This window comes from Epinephelus lanceolatus, chromosome 4 (assembly GCF_041903045.1).
Source record: "Epinephelus lanceolatus isolate andai-2023 chromosome 4, ASM4190304v1, whole genome shotgun sequence".
Lineage (NCBI taxonomy): Eukaryota > Metazoa > Chordata > Actinopteri > Perciformes > Serranidae > Epinephelus > Epinephelus lanceolatus.
Window position 1 is genome coordinate 26591719 of NC_135737.1, and position 14966 is coordinate 26606684.

At 42.6% G+C, this 14966-nt stretch overlaps 1 protein-coding gene across 2 annotated transcripts in view; it reads left to right on the forward strand.

Annotated features, from left to right (window-relative positions):
• Positions 1 to 2135: 2135 nt before the first annotated feature.
• prkd2 (protein kinase D2) overlaps positions 2136 to 14966 on the forward strand; it is a 47151-nt gene continuing 34320 nt past the window's right edge. Inside the window, exon 1 of one of the 2 annotated variants that reach the window (XM_033631870.2) lies at positions 2136 to 3168. In XM_033631870.2, coding sequence (XP_033487761.1) covers positions 2842 to 3168 — 327 coding nt within the window. In that variant the 5' untranslated portion in view covers positions 2136 to 2841. The remainder of the gene's footprint in view (positions 3169 to 14966) is intronic. The other variant, XM_033631869.2, reaches the window with a different exon arrangement.

Genomic DNA, 14966 nt, shown 5'->3' on the forward strand with positions numbered 1-14966 from the left:
AGTCACTACCCACAGTAGTGGCAGACTGTGGAACCACTGAAGTAACTGCAGAGAAACAAAATGCAGAGTGTCCTGTGTTGTTGGTAGTTGTTGGGTTCTGAGTAAAATGGAAAGCAATCTGTCTGTCTTTGGGACAGCGGTGCCAATAATCCACTTGGAAACACTAGAGGAGAGCTGAAGAGTTGTCTGTTTCCACTTTTTTCTTCACCACACCATAAAATCTTCAAAAATGCTGTATAATATAAGCACCTGGGGAAATAAGATTTGTAAAAACATGCTGTGACGTCATCACACTACTCAGGATTGTGTTCGTTTTATATTGCATGTCCATTATATGAGACCAAGCGAGAGCAGCCCTATGGCCTCATCTCTGCCTTAAAATGACTTATCCAGTACCCATCTGTAACAAACATCGCCCTCTTGTGGTCCAAAGCAGAATCCGAGCACGCATTATTGGCAGCTGCTGAGTTATAGATGTCTCCTGTCACATCAGCAGAGCGCAGTTGCCTGTGGTTAATTACTTTAATGAATTGGAAATTGAAAAATAGCTGCACAGAGAGAGGGATGATGTGATGGCCTTGGGAGGAGGTGAGATGATGAACTTAATGTGGTTAGAGAGTTTCAGCATTACAATCCAGGGAGGTGTTCATGTGCAAGGTAATAAGTCAGTATTTTCATCTGCGTGCTCTCAATGAGCGCGTTTACACGCACACTAATAAACTGATCATTATCTGATTTCTGGAAGTTACCTGACTATTCAAGTGGTCATGTAAACAGCATAATCCGATAGGCTTTATCAGATAAAAGCCATTATCTGATTATGAGAAATCAGATAAACACACCTAGCTTTTTCCCCAATAGTCAGATTATTGGGTGCATGTATATCCTTTAATCTGGTTTCTTTTGGGTTTTGCTATTTTATACTCCTACTCCACTACATTTTAGAGGGAAATATTGTACTTTCTACTCCACTACGTTAATCTGACAGCTTTTGTTTCCTTTCAGATAAAGATTTTACACAAAATAATATATTTTTATATTCTCAGTGTTTAAATTGTCACTTTTATTTTATCTTACTTATATGTTATGCACTTTGTGTGACAAGTTTATATACAATACACTTGTATATTGCACTTTGCAGTACTTTTACTCCGAATCTACCCGAAGTATGTAAAATTGGCTCCACATTGATAAACTACACATTAGAATGCTCTCACATGTATTTGTTAATGATAAAACAAACAGTACTGTAAGAATATAAGCTGTCAGCATGATGAGTGCTTTATTTTGCAAATATATGACTTGCGTACTTTTCGAGGTTTTTCAAGGATATGAGTACCTACTGTAACAGGAAGTTTGAGTTTTATGTCATGTACTTGGGGAGAAATCCAACTGAAGGACTGAATCATGTAAACCAGGTTTTTCTGATTATCAGATTATTGAAGTACACGTAAACACGTCAAATTGGATTATTACCATTACCTGATTATTCACAGTTATCTGATTATTGTGCGCATGTAACCGTGCTCATTGAAAGAAAAGATTGATGGTGTCGAGTCACAGTCATGTTGATGATTGCAGTAACTCAGCATGTTTTCTAAGCATATGGTATATCCCGGTGTGTGCAAAGTACCACCCTCTTTGCCATGAAAGTTCCCTATTTTACTGTCAACTTTGCACAAATCAACTCTGCAGTAGGTGTGGTCCCATTCTGCAGTCTGGCAGAGGTGTGTCTGCTAAAACTGCAAAGAGAAAAGGTGTTACAAAGGAAAAAATAAGTCAGGAAACAGAGTTTCGTGCAGTACAGGGGAAGATGAGACAGACATGGGAGGGTTTTTGAGTGTGGAGCTGCCCCCTCAGGCAGTGTAAGAAGATCTTTGCTGGCCTGGACTCAGGAAGGGAGCAAACAAGACCAATAACCCCAAAGTAAGGAAGGGAGAGAGAAAGAGGAAAAGGGAGGAGGGAGAAGCCTGGGAGAAGGGAGTCAAAGGGCGGGACTGTCTGAGAGGTTATTGGCTTCAGGCTGTGTCAGTCATTTCACTTCCTCCTTGGCTGAGGCAAGAACACAGATGAGAGGGCAGGAGGGAGGGGGAGAGGGAGGTACCCTCAGACAGCTCTCTCTCTCTCTCTCTCTCTCTCTCTCTCTCTCTCTCTCTCTCTCTCTCTCTGTGCTTTTTCACAAAAAAGACTGAAGTGGAGCTGAAACTGAAACAGGGCAAGTACTCGTAAAAGGAGTGCAGCCTCTTGCTCTCCTTCATTCTCACAGTTTCCTGTTTAAGGAGGCCATTTTGTAACTCAGCCTGGAGAAGAGGCACAACAAAGTTTGGCATTGTTTTTGTTTTCTCTCACCCACGGCCGGGGAGTTTCACAATCGAGTTTGGACTTTCTCCCCTGCAGAGCAACTTCTTTGGACAGCAGAGGTGAAGGAGGGAAGAAGGTGGAGGAGGGCAAAGCAGCACGAGAGAAGTTTTCTCCCACTCAGTGTGTCTTTCTTTTATGAGCCTCTCACAAACATTGCTCATGCTTGTCATGCCGAGACAATAACAGGAGTCTGAAGACGACAGAGCACAAAAGAAGTGGCAGGAGGGAAGACAAAAACACAACTTCCTGGATAAGGATTTCTTCCTTGATCCACTGGGAGGGGGTGGACACAGGACACAGAGGAACCGGGACTCTCTGCTCAGTGTGTGTGTGTCCATGTGTCAGTGTGTGGACCCCTATCTCCTCCGCTGAGACAGTTTGAATGAGTGCGGGTTTTCTGACAACTCTAGACTGCACCTGGGTGTGTGTTTCTGAGCGTGTATGTTGAGAGCTTCAGGCAGCTAACAGACAGAACTCTGAATGGCTAATGCTAGCCCTTGCATGTCTTCAGGGGCCATGGCCCAGGTTTTCTTTCCCCCTGGGGGCTCCTCGCCACCAGGCTCGGCTGTGATACAGCAGGGGACCCCCATATCCATGCCCTCTATGCCCACTCAGGGTGGTTTTCCCATGATGGACCTGACACCAGTGCAGGGTCCAGGTGGGGTTGTGATACCCTCACTGCCTCCCACTCCAGCCGGGGTGTCCTTCATCATCCAGATTGGCCTGACTAGAGAATCTGTCCTGATGCCCCAGAGTGCGGACCTGGCCTATGTGAAACAGATGGCCTGCTCCATTGTTGACACCAAGGTAAGACGTGTGTGTGTTTCTCTGGGGTGAGGGTTCATATGTGTAAACTGGGAAGGGTGGCATGTCAGGTAAAGCTGATTTCTCCAGGTGGAAAGCTGTTTATCGACAAGGCTCTCGTGCCACACTTTCATATTTGTTCTCAAGCAGTTTGACAGTTTGGGTTCTTATTTTTTCTCTTTTACTCTGTTTTTGTGTCTCAGTCTTACACAAAAACCTTTATTTACACTCTCATATTCTCATAGGTAAACGACACGGTTCAAGCATGCAAGCAGGCAAAGTCTTTGAATGGACAGCTGTGACAGACTCTGAGAAAATGTCCAAAATGTCACAATTTTACTCCACTCTAATTACTGCAATTAGCATTCCCCCCCCTCACACACAGTAGGAAGAGAACACAGTGTTCAATTAGGCTTTGTTATGTCACATCCAGCACTGCAGACTAGCAGAGGGATGTTTGATTGGCTTAGCGTTGGAGACAGTTTGATCTGGCTCCATTCATGCATGGGCCAACACATCTGCTGTACATGAAACAGGAAATGTAGGTCGATAATTGCAGCAATTAACGTGACTTATTTCACCGTATAGCATGTCTCAACATGCAGTTAAACAAAAAGAAGTCAATATCTCATTGCTCAGGAGTGTAGTAACTTCATTTCCCATCGGTTAAACAGACTAAATGTGAAGCTAGTTACAGGACGGGATGCTTCTTTCTATCAGAAGACAAAATCCTCCATGCCTATGATCTTTCTTTGAGATGGTCAAAAGTCCCTTTCACTTCTACTTAGTGCAACATCAGAGGTTTTGCATTTCATGCCCAAAGAGCTGATCACATTAGGCCAATTTTAGTCACTTTGGTGAGCACCTCACTGAATTGTGCCTTTTTTGTTGCCATCACTGAACACATTTAAGTCATAGCTTTGTACTTCCCACATCTGTTAAACTTGCTGAAGGACAAGACCATAATTAAGGTCTTGTTTTTTATGCTTTCCAAACAATTTGAGCAATGAAATCAGCTCCTTCACTGTGTTTTACATTACTAGTTCACAATTTAAAACACGAGGAGGGCGTTCGTTTTTCTACACAAGCAGCTGAGACTTTAACGTGCGGTCGATCAAGTAAAAGACCTGTGGGAATAACAACTTCAAACACATGATCTTCTTCACTAAACTGAAAAAGAAAACTTCAAAACAAATGTGCAGGGTCGGGGAGGGGGGGAGAAGTAGTGACATCCTCTTTGCAACAGGAAGCTGTGAGTGTTATGGGAAATATGGTCTTCACAGTATTTGAGAACCACCAACACAAAGTCATTCAACTATGTAGGGCAGCAAATTTTCACTATATGTAGAGTAGAAAACACACACAGGGAATAACATTATCCTACGCTGGTGTTGCAGTTTGAGAAGGCCATTAGTTCTCATACACCAGTGAGGCTGGTAGGTGTTTAGCAGATTTCCACAGCCTGCTCAGAGCAGCTTTGTAAAACTCCCCACATTCGCAAATCTTCCAGGAAACACTGGTGGCTGTCTCCAGCCAGCTTACCCTCTCTGCTAATCTGTTGCTGTGCACAGCAGTCTTTGTTTTCCCCTCTCATATACTGTAAGTGGTTCTCTGTCATGCACTTTAATTTCATGAGCTGATGCAGCTGTACCGTGCATCTGATGCTGGATGGCTGACATCAGTAGCTGTAGTGTGGCGTGCTCCCAGCTGTGTTTCCATATGATTTGAGCAGCTATGGCTGGAACAAGAGGTGTCGCTTACCATAATCAAAATGTAAACAGCAGCTGCATGTCCGTGCCAGTCCACTTCACATGAGGCTTCATCTTCTTCTCTTCCTCTTTTTGTGTTCCTCTGACAAATTCAAACCCTTCTGTGCAATGCTGTTTTGAGTTTTCATTCAGCAAGGCTTTTATGTCTTTATTTTACTTTGCCTTGCTTTTCCAGGGCTGGCAGAGTATTCAAAATTCTTCCTTGCATGGTTTTCAGCTGGGGCCACAAAATGTCCAGATAAAGATTTGTGTTACCCAGCCAGTTACCTCTGTGACTCAACAAAACCTGCAGCTGCTTCACAGTAGAGCTGCAACGATTAGTCGACTAATCAATGACTAATCGACTATTGAAATCATCGATGACTAATTTAGTAGTCGACTAATTGGTATGAGTGATTTTTCATAGAAAAGTACGATAAAAGTACCCCAAAATACTCTTACTGCAGCTTCTTACGTTCAAATATTGGCAGCTTTACACACTCTCCCGTGACAGTGAACTAAAACCCTTTGGTGTGAGTACGAAACAAGATGACACAATTTTGGGGTTAGGGAGAGACAGACCGATATTTTTCGATATTTTTCAACATTTTAACACATTTTTCGATAAAATGATTAGTCGACTAATCGAAGAAATAATCAACAGATTAGTCGACAATGAAAATAATCGTTAGTTGCAGCCCTACTTCACAGTAAATGTTATATTAAAAGCCCTCATTGTTGCATAAGGTGTTTACATTTACATTTTGTTGTACATTAGAAACACATTGGATCCAAACATGATTGGAAAGCTTAATAAAAGCCATGTGACACTGCTGCTGGGCGGCTTTTTGTAGGTCACCATGCTCGACCAACAAGAGCTAAGGTGCCTCTACATTTAGATTTCGAATCCCTTTAATACTTTGTATTCTTTGTTGATCAGTTTAAAGACATACAAGAAAGAAATTGATGTCATCACACCTCTGGAATAACAATGGTGAAACAGCTTCCATCCATGACTAATCAGGGCAGCAACCCCTATGTCACAACATGCTTAAACCAATTGGTTAACTGTGATTTTAATACAACGTGGATTAGAGTGTCCCCGTTTTAGCCCTGCTTGCAAGTATGTAAATAGCACAAATCGCACATTTTGAATGTATAATGAAGCATGGGATGATGCAGTACGATTTGTGTGTGTGTGTGTGTGTGTGTGTGTGTGTGTGTGTGTGTGTGTGTTTGGGTAACTCCACACAAGGAGCGACGTGTTGCTGTGAGGAAAAGAGTCAGATGCAAGGAAGGAAGTAGAGGGGTCAGTCTGACATGCTGTAAGGTCGCACTAAGGGTAATTAATAAACAACCTAGGCAACGGTACAGCTGAGAATGATGGTCACAAACCCACTGAACTTCCAACATGGTAACACCCATCTAGACTTAACATTTTCGGTGTTTTTAGACACAGAAAGGAATGCTGATTCGTCTGCAGAATTCTATATATACATTGGGTACCAGTTTGTGGTTCTCGCTCCACAGCATCTAATTTAGAAAAAAGTCTACCTCGTCAGCAAAAGAAGAGAAATAAACTTTCTTTTATGGTTTGGTTCTTCCACACTTCTTCCTCTTCAGCATCTTTAGTCTCACTGTCCCAGCCACAGGCCAGTCAATACTCTGATCCCAATATGTGACTGAATTATGGGAAAATGTGTATAAATTATGCACGAAACATCTAAAACATATTTAAATTTGATTGAAAGGTGCAGCCTTATAACGAACAAGCTATACATTGGAGTATTTTTCTCAGTATAAACATTAGGGATGGGAGTCACCAGAGTCTCCATGATACGTTATTACTGTGATTTTAAATGTGTTGACGATATGCTATAGTATTGCGATTTATTACATGTTTTCAACTGCAATTAATGAGCCCAAAGAAAAACTTTGTCAACATCTTTTTTATTTAATAAGATAAAGTTTTCGGTCTGTTCATCTCACCTCAGTCATTTTTTGCAGCCAAACTTTATGTGGTGGACTATTATATTATTCAAGAAGGCTTCCTAAAGTTTAACTTGTAGTTGTAGTATTAAAAATTTATGTAATAAAAAAACCAAAACATTACATGGCACCGTGTGACGATACGATATTGCCTCACAAAAATATCGCGATACTGTGCTGTATCAATTTTTTTCCCCCCACCCCTAATAAACATTGTACACTTTTGATAAAGCTGGAACGAGATGATGAAGTACACTGCCTGGCCAAAAAAAAAGTCACCACCAAAAAAAAAGGTCATACACTCTAATATTTCGTTGGACCGCCTTTAGCTTTGATTACGGCACGCATTTGCTGTGGCATTGTTTCGATAAGCTTCTGCAATGTCACAAGATTTATTTCCATCCAGTGTTGCATTAATTTTTCACCAAGATCTTGCATTGATGATGGTAGAGTCTGACCGCTGCACAAAGCCTTCTCCAGCACATCCCAAAGATTCTCAATGGGGTTAAGGTCTGGACTCTGTGGTGGCCAATCCATGTGTGAAAATGATGTCTCATGCTCCCTGAACCAGTCTTTCACAATTTGAGCCCGATGAATCCTGGCATTGTCATCTTGGAATATGCCCGTGCCATCAGGGAAGAAAAAATCCATTGATGGAATAACCTGGCCATTCAGTATATTCAGGTAGTCAGCTGACCTTATTCTTTGAGCACATACTGTTGCTGAACCTAGACCTGACCAACTGCAGCAACCCCAGATCATAACACTGCCCCCACAGGCTTGTACAGTAGGCACTAGGCATGATGGGTGCATCACTTCATCTGCCTCTCTTCTTACCCTGATGCGCCCATCACTCTGGAACAGGGTAAATCTGGACTCATCAGACCACATGACCTTCTTCCATTGCTCCAGAGTCCAATCTTTATGCTCCCCAGCAAATTGAAGCCTTTTTTTCTGGTTAGCCTCACTGATTAGTGGTTTTCTTAAGGCTACACAGCTGTTCAGTCCCAATCCCTTGAGTTCCCTTCGCATTGTGCGTGTGGAAATGCTCTTACTTTCACTATTAAACATAGCCCTGAGTTCTACTGTTGTTTTTCTTCGATTTGATCTCACCAAACGTTTAAGTGATCGCCAATCACGATCACTGAGGATTTTTTTCCGGCCACATTTCTTCCTCGAAGACGATGGGTCCCCACTATCCTTCCAGTTTTTAATAATGCATTGGACAGTTCTTAACCCAATTTTAGTAGTTTCTGCAATCTCCTTAGATGTTTTCTCTGCTTGATGCATGCCAATGATTTGACCCTTCTCAAACAGACTAACATCTTTTCCACGACCACGGGATGTGTCTTTCGACATGGTTGTTTAGGAAATGAGAAGCAACTCATTGCACCAGTTGGGGTTAAATAACTTGTTGCCAGCTGAAAGATAATCGCCCATGCAGTAATTATCCAATAGGAGGCTCGTACCTATTTGCTTAGTTAAATCCAGGTGGCGACTTTTTTTTTGGCCAGGCAGTGTATGTGATACTATGAGACCTTGTAAAATAAGCTGATTTTCCCCGACTTGAAAGATATATACAGTATATGAAAGGGAGCTGAGTTATTTGAATGTACATGAGTTGATTTAGTGACTAATAACTCACAGATGTATTTAAGCATTAAGCTTGAAGTGTTTATTTGCCTAATTTGCACCTCCCTTGGTTTGACTAATAGTGATGGGTGAGGCCTGTTGTGAGATAACTGCACTACAGATCAGTTTGAGTCATTCTGTGCAAGGTTTGCATGTTCTCCTTGTGTTTCCTCCCATCCCAAAGGATATGAAAGATAGAAATGAAGATACTCTTGCTTGTGATGTTGACCTCAGCCAAAGATAGCTGTCCATGACTCCTAAATGGTAATGATGGGTCAAATGTAGAGCATGAATTTCCCCACAGGGATTAATTGAAGTTTAGTTTCTCTAATGTCTGTTGTTCAAAACTTCAGTATAATGGCTGGTGTTTCATTCTCCCTTGTAGTGTACAGTTCAGAGGTGTCTTTGTTGAGTATGGTCCAGAGGGAAGAAGTGATCATGTCCAGAGCCATTTCTATTCCTTGTCCACCCCTGAGTTATTTTGAAAATCAAGCAAGCAAGAGAAAAAAGCTTTCATTCCTCCAAACACAAACACACTCAGAGCGTGATCTTTCTCAAGCCCTGTAGAGCAGTCACACACACTCTCGGCAATCCCCAAAATCCCCTGGATACAGAATTCCTGCCCTGCTCAGAGCTACAGCTTTAGGTGGGAGATTTGGACAATCGACGGCTTGTCCTGGTCAGGCTAACTAAGTGTGACACATGAGTTGGACTGTGTGTGCACACATGAATGCCTGCTTTTTTTGTGTTTAGGGGGGTACTGAAGGCAGTTTGGTACCCCACACCCCCGCCCACGGTCATCTCTCCCATCCCAGAAAGGGTGAGTCACCGATTCTGTTTATTCACAGGCTCCCTCCTTGTGTTCCATTGACACGTTTTTCCATTCACTTCTCTGTGGAGGAGCACGCACTCCCCTGGCCTCAACACCAACCCGGAGTTAAAGGCGACCTATTATGCTTTTCTTTATTTTCTGTCATAACCTATATGTAATGCTACAATGTTGGATGTCCATATTAAACGTGACCAAAGTTTCAAACAACAAGATAAACGTGTGTAGAGGTAACAATCTAAGGTTTCCAACCGTTCTGAATACTCTGTTTCTAGTGGTTTTTTTTGGTCTTCTTTTGAGACAAGGTGACTGATTTCTTTATATGGTAATTTACTCCAGGCACACTGCCGCAAGTGTTTACATTACGTAGCCTACACTGCTACATGTAGCAACATGCTAACGCTAGGGAACCCTGTCATCTTGGTTGCCTGTTGTTGTTAATTTCTCCCAGATTTTGGATCATTTTCTCTCTGGAACATATTCGATTGTGTTTAGGAGCTTTTATTGGTGATTTTCCACATAAGAAAGTGCCACTACTCTCTGTTACGGCCATTCCTATAGAGGCTGACTGATCAGACAGCAGGTGAATACAAGTATTTCAGTATGAGCCAAATACAGTGTTTTTGACCTTTTAAAGTATGTAAACATGTCCCAGTAGAAATGAAAATACAAGTTTGAACCTTAAAATGAGTATTATAGGGCCCCTTTAACGCCCATCCTATAGCTCTTGTCTTCAGAGCATTAAGCCCAGTCTCTCAGGCCCAAAATCAAAACCCACCTTCAGTCACAAACACTATCTACACTCTATACTTCCCATACCCTCCTAAAACCTAGCTTGGCTGTATACCTGGCATTAGTGCTTGCCAAAATCCCATTTAGCCGGCTTACCTCCAGCTGCCCAAACCCCCTCCTCCTCCTGATGGAACAAGAACTAATGGTGTGGCCTGGAAACCAGAGGTCTGTCTCCATTCAACCATGATGCAGCTCTGATGTGTTTGCTCTTTTGCTGGACAGGCCTCACTGACCCCCTTCTTTTTTCCCATAGCTATTTCCTTTCCACATTTTACCTTCCAATCAGCAATGTTCTTATTCTGTCACTTGCGTTTTTATGTTACTCCTAATGGTTTTTTATATTCTGTGTGGTGTTTCCTGAAAAAAAAAAAAAAAAAAATCTGAATATTTTTTTTCTACAACTATGATAATGTTGGAAAAAGTCAGATGGGTCTCCTTATCCTGCCTTATCGTTCTCCCTTTTCCTCTCCATTCTCTTTCCTTTCCATATCCTCCTCTCCTCTTTGAGACTTGGGATAAAAGCTACTGACATTGTTTATCTCTCACTGTCTTTGGAACTGCCTCCAACTATTCGTTCTCTCGTGCCTTTCCCTCTCCAGATCCTGTACATCCTCTCCTTATCCGCTCATCTCCGGCCCCCTCTGCCTGCCTTATCGTCAACTTCCTCTTACGCTCTGTGTCCTCTTCCTCCACGCATCCCACCTCCCATTCATTCACTTTCCTCTCTTTGCACTCGTCCACCCACTGCCACTGCCCTTCCTGTCAGCCTCACCTTTTAAGTAGGTTGTTTGTCCTTTTGAACACACGTCAAGTGAGTGAACAAATATGGTAAAAGTCACACTCTTGCCCGGTCGTACAGGGCATGACGATACAGGTTTGGAGGACGTTTACTTTCTATTAAGTGATGAGTCAAAAAATCCAGTACTCCCACCTCACCTCAGCCAGAATTAATCATGTTTTCCGGTGAATATTAGACATTGGTGACGGGTTAAGCGACGCGTTGCAGTTTAAAACACAAGGAGCTACAGATCAGTACAGTTAACATATTGTGTGGTGAGGTTTGGCTTTGTATTCCCCCCTTTGCCTAGTTTGCCAAAAGGTGTGTCGTCTCAAAAGCCTCTACGCTTCCAACACTAACAAGTTGTCGTATTCCGTCATTAATGAGATGCACGGCGAGCTGCGCTGATGTCAGTGGGTGTGTTACAGTGTATGTGTGTCACCGTGTGAACGCAAGTGAGAACCTGCTGAGTCCTGTCAGTGCTCGCTGTGGTCACATTACTGGATTGTTAAACATGTCTGCAGACTAATCTGTGATGACACATTTAACAGGCAGCGAGCTGTGTCGAATCCAGCAGTGGATGGGCATGGAGCACAGCACACTGCTGAGAATTCATTTGTATTGTAGAAATTTGCTGAACATTCAGTCTTTCATAATAGATGTCTGTTTAGCGATGCCGTTTAGTGCTGTGACGTGATCAACTTGCACCTAAGTTTTCATTCTTTCTTTATAATGGAACAAGAAATGCACTGATTGAACAGTTGTAAGCAGGACCAAAGTTTCTTTTGTTCTGTAGTTAGATGGTTAAAACACAAAGGAATCACAGCAACTACACACACACACACACACACACACACACAGCTGTGGCTGAGAGCCCCTGCCCTGGCCATTGTTCCCACCTCCGTTTTGGAAGGGTCTGTTTCTTTATCTCTCTCCCTGGAGAAGCAGTTTGGCGCTGGGAATGGGATCATATACACCACCTCCTGTTTACCTCACTCTCTTGCACATGTATGCCACCCACACACATACACACATGCACACACACTTTGTAAAGTAACGTAACAGTTGGCCCTGATTTTCCAGATAAAGGCTCAGTGTGACAGACAAGGTCGTATTGTTTGTATGAAATCAGGACAGTTCCGCGTTCAGCGCTGCTGCTGTAGGTGAGGACTGACTTAATTTGGTCTGAATTACAACCCACAGCTACACTTTCGTCCACTGTACTGATCGAATGTCATGGGGGGGTTTTGTCTTGCTACTTGGTTTATTAAAAAGCCTCCTGTATGCGTCTGAGCTACTGGGCAAATACACTCTGCTTATCTGCCCAAACCTTTGTTGATCAATGAATAAATGCCAGTTAATTAGCAAGAGACAGGCAGGTGGACACACAAGTGAGAGAACAAACCACACCTTTATCTGCATGACATCTGATGATTGAGTGAAGATTACACAGCCGCTGACTGACCAAACGCAGCAGCTTTGGTTAAACGCTACAAACCTCACAGAGGCTTTATCTGCTAAAACCTTACAGCTGTAAGGGAAAACATGTCTATTTTTAAAAAAAGGGTAGACCCACAGCAGCGTGTATCAGTTCTGCTTACCCCTCTCTCACTGTGTGTGTGTGTGTGTGTGTGTGTGTGTGTGTGTGTGTGTGTGTGTCTTTGCTACATTTGCATGGTAGCGGAACAGCTTTGCATGACTGACCGTGCCTGCTGTCCCCTGGCTATTAGCGGCAAACTGCAGGAGAGGCTTCGTATGCACAAGGACATTTGATTATTCAAAGCACACACTGCTGGTCGGAGCCCTGTGACAGGGATGTGTATCAGCTGGAGAGTCAGGTGGAGAAGGTGGGATGATGGGTGGAGATTTGAGGGGTTTGAATCTTGCTTGAATCAGCTGAGACTGTGATCCTGAAGTAAACATTTATGAGAAGGCACAGACTCAAATCTGAAGCCCTGGACAGGGTATTAAAGGATGATTTTATTTCTACTGGTAACACTGTACTCACCAAGTTAATGCTAAAAACTGGGGCCACAGCAACATCTCCCAAAGAGAAGTCTGATGGAGAAAGACGCCATCATTGTACATGTTTTAAACAAACTCCTTGTTTGGTCAAACTTATGTGGAAGAGAAAAAGGTTAGCAGTAAACATCACTCCAACCATCCACTATAAACACATTCAATATCACAGTTTAGAGACTAACTTCCTGTTCACTATTAACTTTTTCCTTAGTCATACTGAGAGTCTGAGAACCCTACTTTAACTGCAAAAGTGCATTTTGGTTCATTATTTGTATTTGTTTTAATTAGATTCATTTGTTCAGTAATGGTTGAAATGTACATTAGAAGAAGTTGATGTAGCTGTTTACATGACTGCACTAATCCAGGGCTACTTCCATTTTATTGCATGAGATCCCTCTGTAACAGCCGGGTGTCATTTGCATGTGATTTAATCAATGGATGGTCGTGCAGTGGCACAGGGCTCTGGCAGGTTGTGTTCTCTACAGATTGTAAAACCCTTAGAAGCAAATTAGTGATTTTGGGCTCGATCAAGCGTCAGCCTCCAGGGCTGAAAAATGACGCCAACATGAAAGTGCCAAAAACTGCAGTTCCCTGAATGGCCACTTGAGGCTGGCTCCAAACGCAAGTAAATTCGTAAATATGTTAAAATACCCAACTTTACAGCAGAAATACACATTTACAGCCTGGTACGAAAAACAGTTTTGGTCTCTATAGATAATTTTCCCTTCTTGACAACTGTATGAGGGATGCATTTTTATGTAACTCACCTGTTTACATTTAATTAAGGCTTAAGTTATACATGATCAAGGCCGAGCCGCTTTGAGTGACAGGCTGTCTGCTGATAGTGTCCAAGGCTTCTCAGTCAGATCTGCCCCCCTCAGCTCCAGCCTCTCGCCCAAATATGGTCACCTTTGGCTCCAAAAAACAAAGATGGCAACAGCCAAAATGGCGAACTTGAGACTTTAAAACAGGAGTCCACAAACCAATGGTTGGCATCACTGTAGCTACAGCCATTATTCTTACAGTCTATGGGCTAGATAGGCTACATAGAATTAATTTGAATTGACCTTTGACCTTATGTACTTGCCATAGTTTTGTGGCCTATGCAGTGCACACAGTTTTCCTGTGTAATGAGGGATGGCTGCAGGCATTCTGGATTGGTCAACTCTTGGTTTTATATTCACATTGACCTTATGTGACTATGCCAACGTTTTAGTCAACTTGTCTTATAATCTGAAGTGTCTTGATTCCGTTGTTTTGATGTCATTGTGTTCCTAGATCCAATCAATTATTTGTTAGAGGACAATGTTTTCATACCCAGCAGAAATGATGTGCAAAACTAATAAAATGAGACCCAAGAGTTTGAGTTTTTTTGGCATTTGTGTGTTTCTAGGGCCCGTTCGGCCTCTCAGACTCCCACATTCCTTCTCTTGTTCTTAGCAAAAGAGACCTTATGATACTAATCTGGCGATTAGCATCTGTAAAAACGGTTTTGTGCTGTAATCCAATTGGGAGCTGCAGAGCAGAGCTGAGCGGCATTTGGTGGCATGTGGAGAGTTTGTACCAGCCGGTTGGAGAGAATTTCTTCTCATGTCAGGGAAACAGCACAACACAGGGTTCTTTTAGAGAAGGGGGGACACTGGACACACACACACATACATACACACACACACACACACTTTCATGACACAGGAAGAGACTGAAGTTAGTAAGGCCTGTCTTGATATTTATTGCCACTGCAATAGCTGAAAACTGAGGGACCTATAAGGGACCAGACTTTGTAAGTGTCACACTTTTGGTTCTTTAGCCTCATTTAGTGACGTTTAAAGGATCCTGATTTTAGTATAGATGATAATAGAAGGCAATACGTCCACGTGAGGCAGACAGTGAAGCACAGTAAGATATCTTGCACGATCCACAATGTCATAGAAAAGAAGAGCTGCGTTGCTACAGGGCATGAAACTATTTGCTGCTATACCGTCAGGTGTGTGTGTGTATGTGTGAGTGTGCC